The sequence below is a fragment of the Barbatula barbatula genome (genome assembly GCF_947034865.1).
Source record: "Barbatula barbatula genome assembly, chromosome: 7".
Classification (NCBI taxonomy): domain Eukaryota; kingdom Metazoa; phylum Chordata; class Actinopteri; order Cypriniformes; family Nemacheilidae; genus Barbatula; species Barbatula barbatula.
Window position 1 is genome coordinate 14,845,670 of NC_136770.1, and position 21,448 is coordinate 14,867,117.

Here is a 21,448-nt window from a genome sequence, read left to right on the forward strand (position 1 = left end):
TGCGAATTGCAACAAACGGATCCACCTCTCACCTCTCCCTTTTGAAGTACTACAGTGGCTTTTTTGCCAAATAAGATAACATTTATGAAATACGCTCTATAGAGCAGTTTGTCCCTTTTGGGCTACTGTAGAAACAGCATGGCCAATTTCCATGCAAGGGGACCCCATAGTCTTCTCTACGCCTCTCAAGACATTGTTGTCTATTATATTGCATTTTTTTTACATTGGAACTTTAAAAAGTTGTTGTGAACAACATTTCATGGGGACTTCAAAATCTTTTGTCCCTAACCATTCATTCCAAATGTCTGAAAGGTGCGGCTGTATCATTATAAGCCATAAGCGCAATTAAACGATTATGAACTGTAAATCAACCGTAAGTGACAAGGGAGAGGCAGGCTGTTCAGTCAACACAAGCTTAAGTGTTTGAAGATATTTGGCTTGGCACTCCGAAAAGACATACAAGTTGTTTTCAAAAGCATATCTGCCTCTGCCTCAGGAAGAATGCACAATGCAAACTCAACCCCAAGCTATCATCAAATGAACACTTTTGAGATAATAAGCTAGTACCTTTGAAGTATAAAAGCCTACTGAGACCACCAGTTGCCTGTCCAAACTGAAACAAACAAAACATGGCAGCCAAATTCAACAAGACCACCTTTATTTGAAGTACAGCAACAAAGCAAACATATTAGGGATGATTACTGCGGCGAATGCTTCTCCCCCGTCCACACTAAATCTCTGTTCAACGAAGCCGTACAGCGAGTGAGACACGTCTCAGATTCATTCTTTAACGTAGCCTGTCGATTTTGTGGCACAAAATCTTATTTACAGCACCTCCAAGGGCTGTTGGAGTGCTCTCTTCCTCCTTCCCCTTGCAAACGGCTGTGTTCACGTTACAAAAGAATCTGCTTTTTTGTATTTTCTCGAGCCAGAAATGAATAACAAAACCTTTATTAAGAGGAAAATGGGAGAGAGTGACCTGATGTAACCTACAATTCTTTCTTCCTCCAACTACAGACAGGTGGCTCAGTCTTGATGCACCTTGAATGTCTCTCTCTCTCCCTAAAGCCATCTGGATAATTAACCAGAGTGCTGCGTAGGCTTGTAAATGTGGCATTCTGCGGCGGGGAAAGGACAGACACGTGCTGTCCAGTCATCACCGAAATGTTTACTCTGCAACACTGGGGACCATTAATCTCCGAATTCGACTTGGCAAGCAAAAAAGTATGAGAAACAACAACAACAACAACAAAGAATCTAGCCTGCCCATTTTGGGCTTTTTATGAAGATACAATCATTCACTGCTAAAACCGCCACTAGCGTTAGCTTTGCAGGACACAGGGGAGTTTATTTCTGGCTATTGTCTTAGTCTGCAGTTGATGTTTACAGCCACTAAGGGCCCATCAGCTGCAAATTGGACTTCTTGCAAGAAAGGCATATTAACTGAACATTATTAAACCAAAAACCTGCTTGAGAATAAACATTTGGAACAAACGTTGGATAAAATATGGGAACTGAACAAAAAAGTTGGAAAAACACTACAATTAATGTATATTTTTAAATGGCAATTTGTAACTTTGCCAATGACAATTTTGTCATGAATCACTCATCCTCGAGTTGTTCCAAATGTGTATAAATGTCTCAGTTCCCAACATTCTTCTAAATACCTGTTCAACAGAACAGAGATTTCTGGGGTAGTCAAAAAATGGGAGTCAAAGGTGCCCCTGAACTGTTTGTTTTCCTACATTCTTCAAAATGTCTTCTTTTGTGTTTAAAGCCTCAGTCTGGGATTTTCATTGATACAAAATGATACCAAAACAAAATTAAAGTCAATCAGCAGTAAGTGGCGTGTTTTCTCATGTTGACAGAGGGAAGAGAGCAAATGGGCATTAGAAAGACTGTAGAAAGAGCAATGTCTTATATATTAGAGGAAAAGGGGCTGTGGATTTTAAGTATAAAAAGGAGGATAAAAGTCAGGCAGGAGCTAGGACCTGCATTAATATTATAAAGACTTTCCAGCGGAGACGCGTTAGGACCCACGGCACTATGGCGAAGGCGTTTAGCAGCGATACGCTAGCATCCGCGATACTATGGTAAAGGCTTTCTAGCAGAGACATGTTGGAGAGAAAGATTGTTTGTGTACAACCAAACAAAGACATGTATACAGGTTTGGAGCAACTTGAGGATGTGTAATTCATGACAGAATTATCCATTTTTGGGTGGACTTTTAACTTCGGGCAAGGCACGTGCATCCGATAAAACTGTCAATACTGCCATTTCTGTTTAAAACAGAAAGTTGCAGGTTACTTTACATACTTTACATTTTTATGCCTGGTTCAGACTACTAAATATTTTACTACTACTCAAAGAGGTGCGATTTTGATTAGTAAATTCCTGTTGAGTCATCGAAATGAAATGTCAGACTATATATAGCGTCCCAAAGCGTAATCGTGTTTCGTCTTTTAAGATGTGCATGATGTCGTTGGGATTGAAAACTAGCGACGGCCTAATTTCAGTACTTACTAGGTGGCTTAGCACCTCTGCTATTGTCGGTTATGGTGGAGCTAGCCAAATTCAGGCAGAATTCCTACAGTCTTAACCCAGCAAATGTTTAATTAAATTCCTGTGAAATTGTACCTATCAGATCAACATACAAATATATGTATATACTGTATATTTATATACAGTGAGGGAAATAATTATTTGATCCCCTGCTGATTATGTAAGTTCGCCTGCTTACAAAGAAATTAAGGCTCTATAATTTTAAAGGTAGGTTTAATTTAGCTGATAGAAACAGAATATATATACAAAACTGGGTAAAATTTTATATAAAGGATCTAAATTGATTTGCATTTCATATTTGATCACCGAGCAAAACATAACTTTGTACTTACTGGAGAAACCCTTGTTGGCAAGCACAGCGGTAAGACATATCTGATAGTTGGTCACCAGGTTTGCACATGTGTCAGGATACATTTAAGTCTACTCCTCTGTAGATCTTAAAGGTTTCTTGGCTGTCGCTCAGAAAATTTGAGTTTTAGCCTCCTTCACAGATATATAGGACTAGGGTCTAGAGACAGGCTATGACATTTAATGTGCTTCTTCTTAAGCCACTCTTTGGTTGTTTTGGGAATATATTTTGAGTCTTTGTCATGTTAAAGGCACATCCACGTCCCATCTTCAGTGATCTTGTTAAGGGGTGGAGGTTCTCGTTTTTACAGTACATGGGCCCGTCCCTCAGCCCCTCAACGCAGTGAAGTCAACCTTTTGGTCTTGACCATGGTGGTGGAGAGGTTGAAATGGAAGATACAGATTCTGTTGGCTGTCATTTTTAATATACATCATAAACTGACAGGACTAATCTGTGGTCCAAATAGGCATGTGACCTATCTGTGGAGCCAGAATTCTTGCTGGCTGGTAGGGGATCAAATACTTATTTCACTGACTGAAATGCAAATGAATTTATAACATTTATATACATTTTCCCCTCCGATGTTTTGGAGGATATTCGATCACTATCAGTTAAAATAAACCTACCATAAAAATTATAGACCCTTCATTTCTTTGTAAGCAGGCAAACTTACTAAATCAGCAGGGGATCAAATAATTATTTACCTCACTGTATATATATTTATAAACTTACTGTTGTGATTCAAGGAGCCAGTACGGAACACTACTTATTAGTCACTGGCCCAAAACAAAGTTTGTTTACATTACCAAAAAAGTTACAGATTGCAATTTTAAATATGAATCCCAAATACACTTTTTAATTGACAATTTATTGCCATTTGTGGCAAGAAGTTAAATCCTACATCACTCACCTATGGCCAGCGTCATGACCTTGAGCTTGTTACGGACTAACTTGACCACCATACTCTTCTGCAGGGGTGTCGATCGGCAGCACAGAACGGACCTGCAGCTACGAGCCACTGCTAGGAACTTGTCTTCCAGACTCTTATCAAGAGCGTAGGCCAGCGTCCGGCCATCAATAACCAGTCCGAGCCGGTGCACCAGGAAGGGACTGGTGTGGGCGGAGGAGGCTGGAGAACAGACCGGTGACGAGAAGTGAAAACTGCTGTAGTGTTTGGCCGCTTGAGGATCTGGCGGAGGGCTGCAAAGGAATTTCGTCTGGATGTAGTGCAGGCTGTTCTCGAGCAGCGCAGCACAGGCCTCCTGGTATATTCACACACACAAACAGAAAAAGAGAAGAAAGTCATGAAAGGATATGATGGATACCTCACGTGGACTGACAACATCTGGCAAACAGATACGTTTGAGTAAAGTCGAATGACTCAGAAATGCAACTTTTAGCTTCGTGAACACGGACCTCAATTACAGTAAAAACACATAATATAACAAACACAATCATTAGACACATGAATGGAAAAATTATGACTAATATAGCTAGTCAGTGATGAAGACATTCCTATGAGACAAGTCTTTTCCATTCAGTTAGCCAGATATGAAAATTCTGTCATTATTTAGTCATGCCACCTCAAACTTATAGAAAACAGTTATGCTGCTCTTGCTATATAACGATTAATGGTCAACGTTAAATCAATGGTCCTGTCCATAGATCACGTCTAGCCCACAACCAGAATAAAAAAATGATGTACAGAACAAACCATTTCTGAATTCTGGTCACAGACGGGCCAGATAGATTGAAAGCCATTGAATGAAAATTTGAAGTATATTGCACAAGTTGTATGATAATTTTTTTATATCATTTTTTAGTTTCTAGTTTAGAATGAGGAAGAATACATAATGAAAGAATTGTATTTTTTTATAAACAAAACTCCTGCAGATACTTTATATACAAGAGAAGAAGGAGATATGATGAAGGCATCATAAGTCTTATTCAAGTCAGTCAAATTGTTCTGTCCAACTGTGGAAAATATCTATAATCTACCAATTAAAAAATGCCATGCAGGGGCACACAGATATAATTTGGTATTCACGAGATATGTGCGAGAAAGCAGGGAGGGGGAAATGGAGCTAGTGGTGTTAACAACTGGGACAATCAAGCCTAAAAGTTGCAGGCAATACCTTCATACATTCTGCCATTCCTCGAAGCAAAAAGCAAAACAAGAAAAATAATCATATCAGTCAATTAATAATTAAATACAAGATCAAATATAAACCACTCCAGAGATAAAACAGAATTATAAACAGGCTTTCTGTGGAAACCGGTGGCATTCTGTTTTAACAAAGGCGTGGATAAATGGAAAACTATAGAATCTAAAGATAAACTTTCTAAAGGGCCTTTAGTTTTCTACATATTAAATGAGTTTAATGTGACCTTTACATAAGAAGAAAAAGTTGTGGGTTGTTTATAATAGTAATAATAATCACCCAAGAAATGCTTAAACTACACATATTTGGAGAAATGGTCCATTATAAAATGTAAACTGCCACATGTTAGTATTTAGAGGGAGAAGGATATCCTGAGGAAGAAAACAGCCAGCAAGTAGAAACCGAAGCAGTGCATGATGGGTATTACCTGTGAGTCAGCATTAAGCGTGATTATCTCCTCCTCTGGGTCCAGCAGTTTGCAGGCATATGCGATGTTAATGGCAGTCTCCTGTTTATCTCCAGTCAGCACCCAGATCTGAAGGCCAGCTTTCCTCAGACAGGCGATGGTCTCGGGAACCCCATCCTGAAGCCTGTCCTCAATACCTGTAGCTCCTAGTGACACAGAAAAAAAGATTTGATGCATACGACCTCGTCTTTGGATAACAGTTTCTCAATAGCGTTCCAATTTTTGGTGATCTGACATGATCTTTGAAATAATTATTAAATATTGAAACTTCCTACTACATAACACAATGAATATTTGGTTTGTGAGCAGGCCAGTTTGCATAAGATTAATATTTCCACAGAGCGTAAAACAGACTAGGAATCCGGCTGTTACCCAGAAGGTGGAGGTTGGTCTCTAGTCGCAATGCAGACTCGAAAAGCAACTCCTCCCTTTTCTGTATAGCCGTCTCGGCCTCCAGGTGACACTGTAGCCAACTGGCATACTCCTCCTTACTGAGCACCTGAACCAAAGACACACCACACACAAAAAAAACACTGAACACTCCACAAGCTGTTATCTGTGAAAAATAAGCTGCCTAAACTCAAGACACTCCCCTCGGGGAACCCAGAAGTGTTGTAAGGACAGAAAACGAGTTGTCAAATATCGTTCACTTATTCTCAATTTCCACCTGGTGATACATGCAAGAAACCCATGTTTAATTAATGTATCAGATTTGAATCCCAGGGGGATTTTCAGCAACTTGAATTTGGGTCTGTTTAACACAACAATATTCTTCCTTAAAGTTTTATGTATTAAAAGTTGATTTAAAGTACAAAAAGTTTTCAGAAAATAATGCACACCAACAAGTTTATAAAGTTTGTTAACACCTTTGAGCACTGCTAATATTGTTGGCTCCTATGATAAATTGCTTCTTGTTCCAAATTGCACCAAAGTAGACAAAAGCATATGCTAAATAAATAAAGGTAAATGATGTGAATGTTTTTCTCATTTTTCAACATTTGGCAACAATACTGATAAATCCTATGATAGTGGGGGGGGCACATAAGCTATTTTTAGTATAAAATGGGGGTGTCACTTGCAAAGTGGTATTCTGAACGATAGCGTTCATAGATAAACTTAAAAAATAAACAACAGTTTAAAAAAAGGAACAAATCAACAACACGACTGCAGAACGGTGTGAGAAATAATCGTCCCCAAGCTGTTGAAAGTTTCCACGCTGTTAAGGTGACTATTTAGCAACAGCGGTAATGAATCTTACTCATATTCTTATTTAAATATATAGAAAGCGTGAAATAGAGGAGGGAGAGAGACCCAGAGAGAGAGGGCGAGAGTTGTCACTGAGTCACTCAGCATTTAGAACAAACCTTGTAAACCATCTGTGCAAAAAAACTTTCACAAACCACCCCCCCAACGATGTAAACGTTATTCTAAACAATTAATTGTTATTTAAAGTCCGTTCATCACTTACCTTTTTGGCAATACAGAGTGTTCGGAGACCATCTGCAGCGTAGAGATTTAAATAGTTTTGAGTTTTATACAAAATTTTACTTTGGCGTTTTCCTTTGACATCATCTGAAAGACAAAAAATAACATCTGAATCAGAAAATGGGGACATTTTTATTAAGGCTAAGACTGAAAATCAACATAATACACAAACAAAGCCATTTCATTTACATTTACGCATTTGGCAGACGCTTTTATCCTATACATTCCTATACATTTGATTCAAAGTATGTCCAACCCCCTGGGATCGAACCCACAACCTTGGCACTGCTAGTGCCATGCTCTAACCACTGAGCTACCAGAAACCATTAGATTGAATCAATGTGGCAGACGGTTTGACAGGCTGACTGGATAATCTGACTACAGAGCATTGTGAGCTTTATCGCTCCTGTGTTATTGCTCACTGCATTGCTTTACTGGCAAGAAGAGCAGAACAAACAGTTTGGGAAGATCACTTTCCAACATGGACGACCGTGAGCCAAGACGAGGGGGCGATAGCAGCAACTTCACATCATCACCAAATGATTAATCGCAACTGTGGGGCGACTGGAGCGGCATATCCAAAGACTTATTCAGCGACTCTCATGACTTATGTATGATTTATGAAACCGAAAAAAAACGAAGTTATCAAAGTCTTGGGTCAATAGAATCAGCATTATTAAAAGATGAAGCGAGCCAAGTCTGCAGCAATTGTCGCACCAAAATGAATTGCAAAAACAGCAGGATAATGTTGCGTGCCTGTGAAAAACTCATCTCCACTATGCCAGGGCGTTGCTTTTATGTTCTGAGTGGTTGCTCAAATGTCTACATTTATACTATACATAACAATATACTTTAGATATGACTCCTATCCCCCCTTTCATTAAATGTTTTCATGACCTGTCAGAAATCTGCCAAGTGTCTTAACATTTAATGACTTGGAAACAAAAGGCTTGCCTGAGAAAAAAGAAAAATCCTCTGCAATGAACCCATGAATGTATTGTAGTTCATCTGTGCACATAACAATGAATTAAGATTAAATTTAAATACAATTTATAAATACATTAATCCCACAAAATGCAATTTTTAACTTTATGGGGCAAAATATACAGAGCACCAAACTGTCTTTCCTCACACTGATTTGCAACTGCAAGCCTAAAAATAATGGTTTATAATTTGAGATGTCGGTCAGATTTAGCAGGAAATGTCCATTTTACATTATTTGATGTCAACATAAAGATGGGCTTGTGGGTATTTGACAAATAAACCGTACACTTACGCATTTGGCAGACGCTTTTATCCAAACCGACATACATTGCATTGTGCTATACATTTGTTTCTGACTATGTGCCACCCCCTGGGAACGAACCCAAGACCTTGGTGTTGCTAGCACCATGCTCTAACCACTGAGCTACAGGAAAGCTGTGTACATATGTCCTATGGTGCGACAACAAAATGTTGAAGACAAACTATAGACAGTTTCGGCAGAAACATCATAAAAAAACATTATGTGGCCCAAACTTCCGGTAGACATGTGCGTAGAATCAATAATTGTTGAGTAGATTTAAATGAATACTATTAATACACAATATAATTTGGACCCTGGACAACAAAACCAGTCTTATGGGTTGATTTTTAGAAATTGAGATTTTTACATTATCTGAATGCAGAAAAGCTTTCTACGGGTTTGTTAGGATAGGACAATATCTGGCGGAGATACAACTGTTTAAAACTACAACTGGTGCAAAAATCTAAATATTGACAAAAAAATCCTTTGAAATTGTTAATCAGAGGCACTGAAGCAGGCCAACCACTCACAATTTTTTATATATTTAGAGAAGGAAACATACAAAATATCTTCATGGAACACGTTTACTTAATATCCTAATGATGTTTATTGGCATAAAAGGAAAATCGATAAATGTGACCCATTCAATGTATTTTTTGTACATTGTATGTACCTACTAAAAATGTTCCGTGCGACTCAAGTTTTGTTTTGTGATCCAGAGTTACATTTATATAAAGTAGATATTAAATAAATAGCTTTATATAACCAAAAACAGACTAATAAATAAATATATGAATCTAATTGTGCATATTCATTTTAGATTGTACATATTAAGGAGGCAGTGCACAGACATATATTATGCAACCACAAACTTTAATTCTGGATGTGATTAATGACGATTAATAGTTTGACAGCCCTAAATATATTTTATATTAATAATATTAATATTTACAACATAAAACTGCTTTAAAGAAATGTATTTTCATTATTTCTTTTCTTTTTAAATGTTTGCATAGTCACACCGTAGGACAGGACACATGTAAAGTAACTTGTAATTTTATGCTTTTAACAGAGGTGGCGACAAAGAGGCAAAAGTCACTTTCAAAACATATACAAATTTAACTTTCACAGTACTAAAAACCAATAAATGCCATTCGCCAAAGTGAGACCAAAAGACTGGAAATACCTTCCAACATCTGTATTTCTCTTCATTTAGGAACTTTCTAAAAGTTTGTCTCTCCTCTTCCACCATGTTACGTAACACCTGGAGACACAACACGTGTCGCCCATGTTTGTTCTTCCAAATATTTGTGGCTGCTGAAGGCAGCATTATGTCACACATAAATGGTCAAAGATTTGAAAGCTGTGTCTGATTTTGTGCATTGTGTCATCAGATGAGCACGACGCACCTCCCACTGCCTCTGAAAGGAGCCATTGTACCTTCGGTGGGTTTGCTGTGCTAATTGCAAATCCACACCCAGAGGTGGCAAACAGTGCAGGAATATACACAGAGCATGTGTGTGTGCGTGTATGAAATAATCCACTGTAGTGAGCTACAGTCTGGGTGTGTGCTTGCGTCGTGTAGGAGTTTACATCTCTTTCTTGCTAACAAACACTGGCAGAGGCCAGACATTAATAAATCAGAGGTTTCTAAACATATTTTTTTGGCTGCCAAATACACACATTACAGAAAGAGGAAATGACACAAGAACCGACACCACTTATAGTGGGCTTGTTTCATTTTTAGATGAATACTTTCTTCTTTCCTAGTTTAATATGCCGAGACAACTGTAAGCAAACCATTTGCAGGTCCAAAAGAGTAAGCGCTTCCGGGTAAGCTTGGCACAGCTTCACCGGTTTATCTAATGGTGTGATTCCGGGGGCGGGACTATCTAATTGCTGTTTAATAACGCTTCTAGTGCAAATGTTACTTCTAACTTCCTACCAATGGTGCTATATGCATGGTCTGTAATTTGATCAAAAGTGTAAAGTCAGCATATCGAAAAACGATTATCCCCAAACACCACATACTGCCCTCAAAACAACCAATCAACAGAATTCAAGGCAACTAATCTGTCAACGTTGATGGCTGAAAGAGACAAAAAGTGAGATGATTTCTCTCGGAGGAGAAGCCCGATAGGCCTTCTTTTGATTTATGAGCTGATTCAATTATGAAAAGTTTCTTCCAATGAGAACATCGTGGAACAGCCCCTGGTCAAACAAATCTCAGACATGTCAATAATTTAAAGCAAAGATTTTTAAGAGTTTTTCAAAGGAGAACAGCTACAGCTAATTACCCCTTTGGGCCAACGTTACGCTTACGTCACAGTGCTAGCTGTAGGCCCAAAAAAGGAAAAACTGGAGGCGGCCAATACAAACCAGCACAGATTCGTCTACATAAGGAGTTTAAAATATCATGTTGTTGTGTTGTTTAGTGCGACAATCGACAATTACAGTCTCCAATTTGATATTTTAACACATAACGTTACCTGCTGCCATTGGCAAACAAAAACACTGACGACAGCTGTAGTTAACACAATAAAATGAGAGGACTGAACAGAAACGATCATCAAAAATGCTCACGGTTCACTTCATAACACTTAAGATAAAAAAAGACTGTCTTTTGCTGGTGTGGATTATGGTATCAGTATGTGTCTAAAAATATCTCATATGCCCAAATCAGGGCACAAGGTTATTTTTCACGTAGCGGTAACTTTTGAACGAATAGGGTATGCTAGCTAACTTTGTTAGTTATACAACTAGCAGTTAACTATCGACCACAGGGTGCCTACACATTTTCCATTTCGAAATTCAATACTTTTCCAGACTCAAACATACAGATTTTTCAGACCATATTTAACATCTGAAAAAAGTTGTGGTTTTAAAAATGAAATCTGAGTAGCTACAGACATAGACATCAAATTACAAAAGTTGCAGACACTTGGCTTTTATTTAAATGGTTTAATAATATAGAAAGAGAATTAAAGAAAAATAATGAATTGATGTGTTTGAAATATTTTCAAGAGGCTAAACGCAACCTATAAATGCACCTGAGTCAATGCGGTTTAGGATGAACTGATAAAGGTCTGGTCATGTTTTTGTATCGTCAAGCACGCTCAATCTGGGAGTGCAAAACGTAAAATATTAAACGTTCAGCTATGCTCTTTCACAATAAGCTGACCATGAGCTTCCAGACACTTTCATTTGATTGGAGAGTAATCCTCGGCTTCCTTCATTTGATTGGTCAACTCAATCAAAGAGCGCTGTTAAGACAGCTGAGGTAGACCAGATCCTTGATCAATTATCAAGACCTTTTGTACATTATTGGATAAGTATAGTTTTGACCGATTATGTCATTTTTTGCATACCTTAAAAAAATACTGAGAAGGTAACAGAGAAAATTTTAAATGGCGGTCGAAGCACCCGTTGGAACATAGTTTATACAAATGTAAATTTCACTTTCAATAACTTCTGATTGCATCATTTCTAGCGAGAAATTAGTAATGTAGTTTTTAAATATGTAATTGGTCATTGCAAAGATGCTCTCGGTTTATAATTCAAATAGGCTTCCGTTACAACTCTGCGAGCGTATATTTTCATGAAATAAGATTATAAACTTTTTCTTGTCAAAAATTAAGTTAACTTATGCGTCAGGTTTGAATTCATGTAAATGCATTTTCTAACGTTTGCCACTGTAGATAAATACGCTCTCGGTATACAATTCTCTGTCTGGTAGGTATAGATGTCAGGCCACTTAACAGGAGGTAATCTTGTAATTTCATCTCTGGATCCATTAAAAAACTTTATTTCAGTTATTATTCACATTGTTTAATACTGGGGTGGGCGAGAGAAAAATGCTTTTTCCACCAATAGCTTAAGTAACTAGATAGCTGGGGCCCGTTTCAAAAAGGAGGTTTAGTGACAAATCTAAGTAGATTAATCCTGAAATGAGGAAACTCTTGGTTCCCTATCGATACTTCACTCGTACTGCGTAGCAGGACGCTATGGGGAAAACTCATTTTTCTCCGATGACTGAAGCAATTCAATAGCGCAGTGAAAACTGCACGGTGATTGGTTGGAAAAAAGTAAAAATTTAAACCAATCGTAGCGGAGCTGCCGGACCAATGGCGATGGCACCCGCCAGAATGGGCGGGGCTTATGGCTATATAAGCCATATATACCCGCATCCCCCACGACAGGGTCCCCGGCCTAAGACCACGCTGGACCCTGCGCCTCAGGCTCCCTCCTGAGACCAATGCAAGGAAGAGGAAGGCTACAGGGCCCGCTCCAGCTGGCCCTCCTTCAAAGACCGCTCTCATGTCTGCCCAGTCACCCAGTTCCGGGTGCCGGCAAAGTATTGATAATGTGCAAGGTTGTAAGTGCGGGGCCTGTTCCAATGCCCACACAACATACCGCAAAATGTTTAATAAAACACAAACATTGTCAAAAAAAGAGCAATCTTCCTCTTCCATTGTCCTTGGCAGCCAAGCCCCCAAAAGGCGGCGTACCTCCCCATTGTACCCAACCCCTTGCCACCCGGCTTCCACAGCCGATACTTCCTCGTACCAAAGAAGGACGATTCAGACATCTGAATCGCGCCCTTATGAAACGGTGCTTCAGAATGATCACGATGAAGCAGATCCTCTCGCAAATACGCCCAGAGGACTGGTTCTTCTCTCTGGACCTGGAAGACGCATACTTCCACATCCAGATAGCCCCCCGTCACAGACGATTCTTGAGATTCGCCTACGAGGGGGCTGCAAAGCAGTACATGGTTTTTCCATTCGGACTCTCTCTAGCTCCCCGCACTTTCACAAAGTGCATGGATGCGGCCCTTTCCCCTCTCAGACAGAAGGGAATCCGCATTCTGAACTACCTCAACGACTGGCTTGTTCTAGCCTAGTCGGAGGACGAGCTACGGTCCCACAGATCCCTCCTCCTCAGCCATCTAGAATGCCTGGGACTCAGGATCAATCTTGCCAAGAGTGCACTGTCCCCCAGCCAACGTATATCGTTCCTGGGGGCAGTCTTCGACTCAAATCGCATGACTGCCAGAATATCGCCAGAACGAGCTCTGGCTATTCCACGGCTTGCGGCCTCATTCACACCCGGGGTTTCACGCCCCCTCAGGGTTTTTCAGAAAATGCTGGGCCTTATGGCCTCTGCATCTCAGGTGCTGAGTCTGGGCATCCTCCGGATGCGCCCCCTCCAGTACTGGCTGAACACACCCTTCCACACGTTTGGCGTCTTGAACGTCTACGTGTTTTGGTGAACCAAGCCTGCGTAACCGCCCTAGCCTCGTGGAAAGATCCCCTTTGGCTAGAGCAGGGTATGTCCCTGGGCTCCACGTGCAGCCGGAAAGTGGTCACGACAGACGCCTCCAACACGGGTTGGAGCAGCATGACGGTGGTATCTTACATAAATCACCAGGGAGGCCTCTCCTCAAGACGCCTGTTTTCCGTGGTATTACGCCTCTTGGAATGGGCCCAGTCTAATCTGCGCTCACTGAGGGCAACTCACGTTCCAGGCAGACTGAACCGGGGAGCAGATATGCTATCTCGGAGCAACGTTCCTTCGGACGAATGGACGCTCCACCCCATGTCGGTTCAGCGAATCTGGAACACCATATCCCCGTCCACTAGACGTCTCTATGCCCTCAAATGGTCTGTCTTCGCCTCCTGGTGTACACCACGCGGCGCTGACCCGGTGTCCTGTGACATATCGCTGATACTGTCATTCTTGCAAGAGTTGTTGGATAACGGCCGTGCCCCTTCCAAGCTCAAAGTCTATGTGGCAGCTATTTCAGCCTCACATACCCATATCGAAGGAAAAGGAGTGGGCAAAAACGACCTCATCGTTCGTTTCTTGAAGGGCTCCAGGCGGCTACACCCCCCTCGCCCTCTTACAGTTCCCACTTGGGATCTGCCCACAGTCCTGAAGGCTCTAAAGGGCCCTCCCTTTGAGCCTCTGCTATCTGTGGACCTCCGTTCCTTAACGCTCAAGACCGCTCTGCTTCTCGCTTTAGCATCGGTGAAGCGTGTGGGCGACCAACAGGCTCTCTCTGTGAGCCCGTCCTGTCTTGAATTTGGGCCTAACGACGCCAAGGTCGTCCTCAAACCAAGGCATGGCTATGTACCTAAGGTGCTCTCTACTCCGTTCAGAGCACAGGTTATTACGCTCTCTGCTCTCCCCTCCTCCGAGCGGGACCCAGAGCCTAACCTGCTCTGCCCAGTCAGAGCATTAAAAATATACATTGAGCGCTCCGCCCCATTCAGACGGTCGGAACAGCTCTTTGTGTGCTTCGGTGACCGCTCCAGAGGGTCTTTGGTCTAAAAAAAATAGACTGTCAAAATGGATAGTCGAGGCTATATCACTGGCGTACTCTTCCTTGGGCCTTCAATGTCCCACGAGAGTTAGAGCCCATTCTACTAGAGGCATTGCCTCTTCCTGGGCATGGTCTAGCGGTGTCTCTATAGAGGATATCTGTGCGGCAGCCTGCTGGGCTTCGCCGTCCACTTTTACGAGATTCTACAGTCTGGACGTCCCGGCCCTTCAGGCCCGGGGCCTTTCTGCTTTGGATTAGGCCACTTAGCCCTGGCTCTATAGCCACGCCAGCACCTAATATTTTTGGGACGATTAACCGGACTAGGCCACCTACTAGCTTGGCCTTCTCAGGGATTCCCTGTTCTACCCCGTCTCCGAGCCAAGGCTCCGAGACTATCTGTGTTTTCGTTCCATCTGTAGCACGGCTTTATTATACTGGTTCCCCATAGCGTCCTGCTATGCAGTACGAGTGAAGTATCGATAGGGAACGTACTCTGTTACTTACGTAACCTCGGTTCCCTGAGATACGGGAACGAGTACTGCGTTCCTTGCCGTGCTACGAGCTGCATTGTCGTCGCTTCAGTCGAAGTAACCTGAGGACTCTATGGCGATGCGTCTGCTTATATAGCCATAAGCCCCGCCCATTCTGGCGGGTGCCATCGCCATTGGTCCGGCAGCTCCGCTACGATTGGTTCAAAGTTTTACTTTTTTCCAACCAATCACCGTGCAGTTTTCACTGCGCTATTGAATTGCTTCAGTCATCAGAGAAAAAGGAGTGTTCCCCATAGCGTCCTGCTACGCAGTACTCGTTCCCGTATCTCAGGGAACCGAGGTTACATTGGTAACAGAGTACGTTTTCCGTTTCAGAATGTGAGGCATAGTAACTTTACCTAGTCTGGAGCAGGTTTTCTTTGGTAAACCGAGAGATTCTTTTGATCTCCTTCCCCTTTTTAAAGCGCAAGTTGTGTACGTCATTCATTAATACAGTCCTTCATGGCACACATTTGATCCCACAGAGACCATCTAATTGACAAAAATGTCATGCTTTCATAAAGGATCCTGTATGTGAAGAGGCTGCATTAATTCATATGGATGTTCATTGATTTCAAGAGAGCAATTTAGGACCTGAGTGGAATTTTGTCATTTCCCTGAGCATTTTTATTAAAACTGTTCCATTTCTTTACAGTGAATTAGATATATCAAAATATATCTCATCCATCCTTACATCAAGAACATCGGCCATTGTGGCTATGTATTACATCAGAGCAGATTCTATCACTTGTTCTCACAAATTGTAGTTTGGAGGATAGGAAATTACTAAATAAAGGGTGTTAATAAAGTGCATGAATTAAGAAATACAGACAAATGCAGAAATGAAGTGATAAAGGTAATAAACAATTAATTTAGACACTCAGCCGTGTCTAACTCAAAGTTTTGCATCTCTGTGTTAAACAACTCCGAGTTCAAATTTGAACTCTGTATGGGTTTGAACCTCCTTATTGAAACGGGCCCTGTTGAACTATAAAAGGCCATACATTTAATTCATGTTTTTGGCTGTTTACATGACATTTAGATGTAAAGAGCAGGGCTGTGTAAGTAGTACTTTGTTTCAGTCATTTATGTACACAGCATTGGAGAAAACTGCCACAGTGGCTCTTAACGTGCCTGGAATACTAACAAGCCAGATTACCTTTGCCATTACGATACTTTATTACCAATAAAACCTTTGTCTACTTCAAGAACCGAGACAAATCTGGAATGTGTCCAATCAATGTTTGGGGAGGGGATATGCCACCCTGACCCTGTGAAATAAAGTTATGGCAATATTTACATTAAGTCATTTAGCTAAGATGTTCTCAAAGTGGGGTCTGCAGCGTTTGTCCAGGGTGTCTGCGAAATTATTTCCGCAGTGTGGAAAATAAAAACCGACCCGCATGATTCCTTGCACCTTTTTCTCTTACTACATTCTCTCGAATCACGCAAAAACATTTATTACATTATTGACAAAAAATTATAAATAAGTAACTAAAACCTATATCTGTCTTTTGTATTTAACCCGTCAGTGTCTTGTTGTACGTATAAAAAATTGTAAGCACCTGCTCTCTCTGTTCCCTCACAAACAAGCATGCATATCCAGGGAGAAGAGTGAATCCGCGTAGGTGAATATATATCCACTTTCAAATACACCAAAGCTAATATCGCTAAAAGTCACTGAGACAGGATCAAGATTATTATACAGAGGTAGTATAATATGACATTTTATAAAAGACCATAATCCATACTGCTGATATTCATTTGAATTTGTTTGACTTGATTTGTATGTGCAGTATATTTTAAGATGTGCCCCATTTTTTTAATTAACATTGTTAAAGACGTTTAGTAGCTATGCCATTTGTATATTAAGCCTGTTTCATTGACTGAATAAAAAAATAAAAAGGTAATTGCGACTTTTTGTCTCTCCAAATTTTTTTCGCCACAATTCACACTTCATAAAACCCAATTTTCATCTCGCATTTCTGAGACAAATGTCCTTATCTCAAGCATATGTCATGGAATTCTGAAGAAAAAAATACTTGATTTGAAATAAAAAAATGTAAGAGTATAGTCAGTATAGTCAAAAGTATAGTCTCAATTATCATCACTACAACACTCCAACATAAAAGGATAATAATACCCAATAAAATAATTGTATTACAATCACACAATTGTATCCATGTGTTAATTTTAACAGTGAGCCTCTGTTTTTTGCAAGGTTTGCAAGAATTGTGGCGAAAAACAGGTGATGGTCCTTCATCCAGAGCGAAATGTCTCTCAGGCATGCTGAAATTCATGCAGGAACTGACAGGTTGAGTTGTGTATCATCTGCATAGCAGTGATAGGAAAAGCTATGTTTCCGAATGACAGGGCCTAGGGTATGTCATGTATACGAAAAAGAGCAATGGTCCAAGCACTGAGCCCTGAGGCACCCCTGTATGAGGACCTCTACAGGATTGTCTAAATGACCTACCTGAGACGTAAGACTTGAACCATTGTAGCACCATTCCAGAGACACCCATAGCCCTGAGGGATGTGGTGGTTAACGGTGTCAAAGGCAGCAGACAGATCCAGTAGGATGAGTACAGCTGAGTTAGAGGCTGCACTTGCCAGTACCGAATTACTGAAAAAAGCACAGTCTCTGTGGAATGATGGCTCTTGAAACCAGAGAGCTGGTTAAATACAACACGCTCAAGAGTTTTGGCAACGGAGGGGAGGAGAGATACCGGTCTGTAGTCATCTAACAGTGCAGGACTAAGAGTGAGTTTCTTCAGTAGGGGGTAATACGTGCCTCTTTGAAGACTGTGGGAAATGTATCGGTGGTGAAAGAGGAGTTGATAATGTGGGTCAGAGAAGGAACAACTGATGGAGAGATGGCCTGGAGGAGATGGGTGGGAAAAGGATCTAGCGGGCAGGTAGTCGGTGGTTAGAAGAAATGACCTTGGAAACGTCATCTTCAGATAGGAGAGAGAAAGAGGGGAGTGAGCATGTGTTTGGGCATGTTCAAGAGAAGTCTCCAAGTACCACCAGAGGAGTACCATCCTCAGGGAAGGAAGACAGAAGTGCATCCAAATCGCCCAAGAGATGTCCAAGCTGACATGGGGGACAATAGATAACTACAACATGAGTTTTAACATGGTGGATGAAAGCATGTGACTCTATGGAGATGTTGTCACGTGAGGGTGCCAGCTGTTTGAATTCCCAGTCGTTAGGGATAAGTAGACTGGTTCCTCCACCCCTCAATGATATTCGTGGGCTGTGGGAGAAAGTGTAGTTATTGGAGAGGGCAGCGGGTGTGGAACTGTGCTCTGGCTTGATCCAGATTTAAGTAAGTGCTAAAGAGAAAATCCAGAATGTTTAGCAATAGCTGTGATGATATCTGATTTGTTTACAGCAGATTGGCAATTTCATAAACCAATGGGAAAGGTAATTGAGGAAGTTGTGGATACTGAAAGAGTGCGCAGATTATTAACATTGCATTGCCTTCTACACGATGCAGGTCATTTACGAGTTGTAGTGACAGTAGGGATTTGAAAACACATAGTCAAAGTGGAGAATAAGGAATATACAAGACAAAATAAATAGAGAAATGTATTAATAAATAAAGAGAATAAATAGAAGTGCAAAAAGTTGAAGGAGTCATATAACACTGCTAAAACTAATATTATCGTTTGTTTTAGATGTAATGCAATGTGTATACAAGATTTAAGGTTCAAAAACGTTGTATATTCCACATACCGTACATGTTTGTATCTACTGTTTGCCCCGCCTCTTAGAAACACGCAGATTTTTTACAAAGCTCATCTCCATGAAAAGCAAGGTGTGCATTGATTGGCCAGTTAACCACGGCTTAGTGATTGGTCGAGAATGCTGCGAGCGTGTGACAGAAAAGTATGCCTCTTACCATATTTGGAGCATCAGGTTACAAAGCAATTGTACTGACAGGAATGCCCACCTTAATTGAGTAAACATTTGGGCAGTCTTAGTCAAATCAAACCACGAACTGACATAGATTTGTGGGGGGGTGGTTACACGAGGCGTTTCAGGCAGGTCTGGGTAAGCATTCGCTTTTAGATACAATGCATCTTTTGTTCCGATACTTAAATTTTCAAGAATCAATACACTTAAGCGCTTCTGTGGATTTCTGCTGCTAAACTGCTTCTCCCACTGACTGGACCGAGTGCACCGTTTAAATACTTAAGAGATTCACATGCAATGGGGTACTTATTACTGCAGTCATACCTGTAACCGGTTTGATCAAATCCATGATGACTGAATCGGCACCCTTTGTGTACACAGTGATTTGCTCGGTCAGCGGATGCTTCACAACCACCGACATTCGTTTTCTCGTGGAGTCGAACCCCAGCGTGTGCAGCAACTCGAAGCTCAGTCTGCCCAAGTGAGGAAGCTCCACGGTCACCTGATCCGGCAAACGACCCACAAGTGCGCACTTGTACGCCCGGGCCGCGTACACAAGAGCAGCCTCGTCTGGCGACTCCGCCTCGTATCTGAGCTCGCACTCGTCTTTAGCCAAAGCCTTTGCTTTATCAAAGTTGGGTGGGACGGGACTGAAGGCATGCTGAAGGTCGTGATCTGGAGGCTTCTCTTCGTTCAGCTTGGTGAGCGTGCTCTCTGCCGAGGGGGAGGACAGCATGCTGGAGCCCACTCTGTGGGAAGAGCGGTTGGTGGCCAGGCTTGAGGAACTGCTGCTGTTGGAGCCAGAGGTCAGGCGGCTCGGAGTGAAGCGTTTGATGAAGTCCTCTATGGTCTTCACTGGAGACTTCAGCTCGTAGCGACGCACCTAGATGAGATCAAGGAGAGGCATTGAAAACATAAATCCTCCCAAATATTTCCACATGATAGGAGAGTTCCTTTGATAAGTCACATAACAGTTGTTTTGATACTGGAGCCAAATTGGAAGGTTGTTTTGCAATTTTCCATAAATGAAGACAAATATTTGATACCACCCATTTAGTGTTTACAAAAACATTTTGGAATCTGCATGTAGTCTATACTTCTTGAAAACACAGTGTGTCCTTTGTAGCATCACAAAACAGATAAAACACAACATGGTTGGCAGACATACATAAGTGATTTTATTTAAACATGTTTTTATGTTAATAGCTTTATGCCAAGAACATTCCACGTGTCACAACATGGATTTCTGGAGAAAAACTTTTGGTTATTCTGATGATAAGTTTCCACTGAAGTAAAAGTTTATAAGACACGTGACAGATGTTTTCTTTAGAAGATCTGTCTTTGATGTAAATCATGCACGACACTTGGATAACCAAGGACCAAACTGGTACTGTCATAAATTAATTTAAACCATGTTTTCAGCAAAAATTCCAAATGAAGATACCAGCATTACTTGCCTGTTAATTATTTTTATATATATTTATTTTTAACACTTTCGACAGTATGACATCAAAGAATCAGAACTATTGCTGACCTTGAGAACTGGTTTGTACCAGTCTCAAGCTGCTTACCTTTTGTCTGGGCTGATTCGGCGAGGACACAACGACAGTGTTGCAGATAGTGAGAGCGATGAAAAAGTCAAAGACGTCACAGAGTTCAGGGGGAATCTGTTTAATGGACTGACTGTGAAAACGCATAAAATCCATCTGACTGCTGCACTCATTGACTTTATCCATTAGCTGAGGATCTGGAGTGATGTCCTTCTCCTGTTAGACCAATAACAAACATTTACTACCACAAATAGGAATGACATATTGTCTCAAATCTAACAGATTTTTACACAATATGAACATTTTTAGGGAATCTTGTCCTTGCAATAAAGGTTAATAGTGATCACATCTGCCAAACTTTAAGAGATAGTTCACCCAAAAATGAAAATTCTGTCAAGAATGACTCATTCTCTAGTTGTTCCAAACCTGCATAAACCTGTTTGATAGTTGGATCAATTGTTAGAAACTGACATTTGTGGGGGTTCATTGACTTTTTAAATGGTAGTCAAAGGTGCCCCAGAACTTTTTGCTTTCCAACATTCCTCAAAATATCTGCTTTTGTGTTAAACAGAAAGAATGAAATATCCCTTTAAAATAGGAAATATAGCTCCAATCTTAATGAATAAAGTCATACACTTTAGCTTTTTCTTTAAGCTATTAAATGACTTTGGAAGAGGTGCTTTACAGGCACAGTCACTAGAAACTTTGTGAGGATGAGATTCTTCAGTTCCACTTTTGTTCATCATAAAATATGGGTTTGGATCAAAATAATGACAATTATATAGTTCCTAAGAAGGACACGCATCCCATACA

General features: G+C 40.8%; 1 protein-coding gene across 1 annotated transcript in view; it reads right to left on the bottom strand.

Moving 5' to 3' along the window:
* The window catches only part of atp10a (ATPase phospholipid transporting 10A), a gene marked incomplete at its 5' end in the record, with an annotated part of 65,182 nt that overhangs the window by 12,157 nt on the left and 31,577 nt on the right, over positions 1–21,448 (bottom strand). The window contains 6 exons of the mRNA XM_079461028.1: positions 3,822–4,173; positions 5,501–5,685; positions 5,912–6,038; positions 7,008–7,111; positions 19,410–19,968; positions 20,657–20,851. Of these exons, the coding sequence (XP_079317154.1) occupies positions 3,822–4,173; positions 5,501–5,685; positions 5,912–6,038; positions 7,008–7,111; positions 19,410–19,968; positions 20,657–20,851 (1,522 nt within the window). The remainder of the gene's footprint in view (positions 1–3,821; positions 4,174–5,500; positions 5,686–5,911; positions 6,039–7,007; positions 7,112–19,409; positions 19,969–20,656; positions 20,852–21,448) is intronic.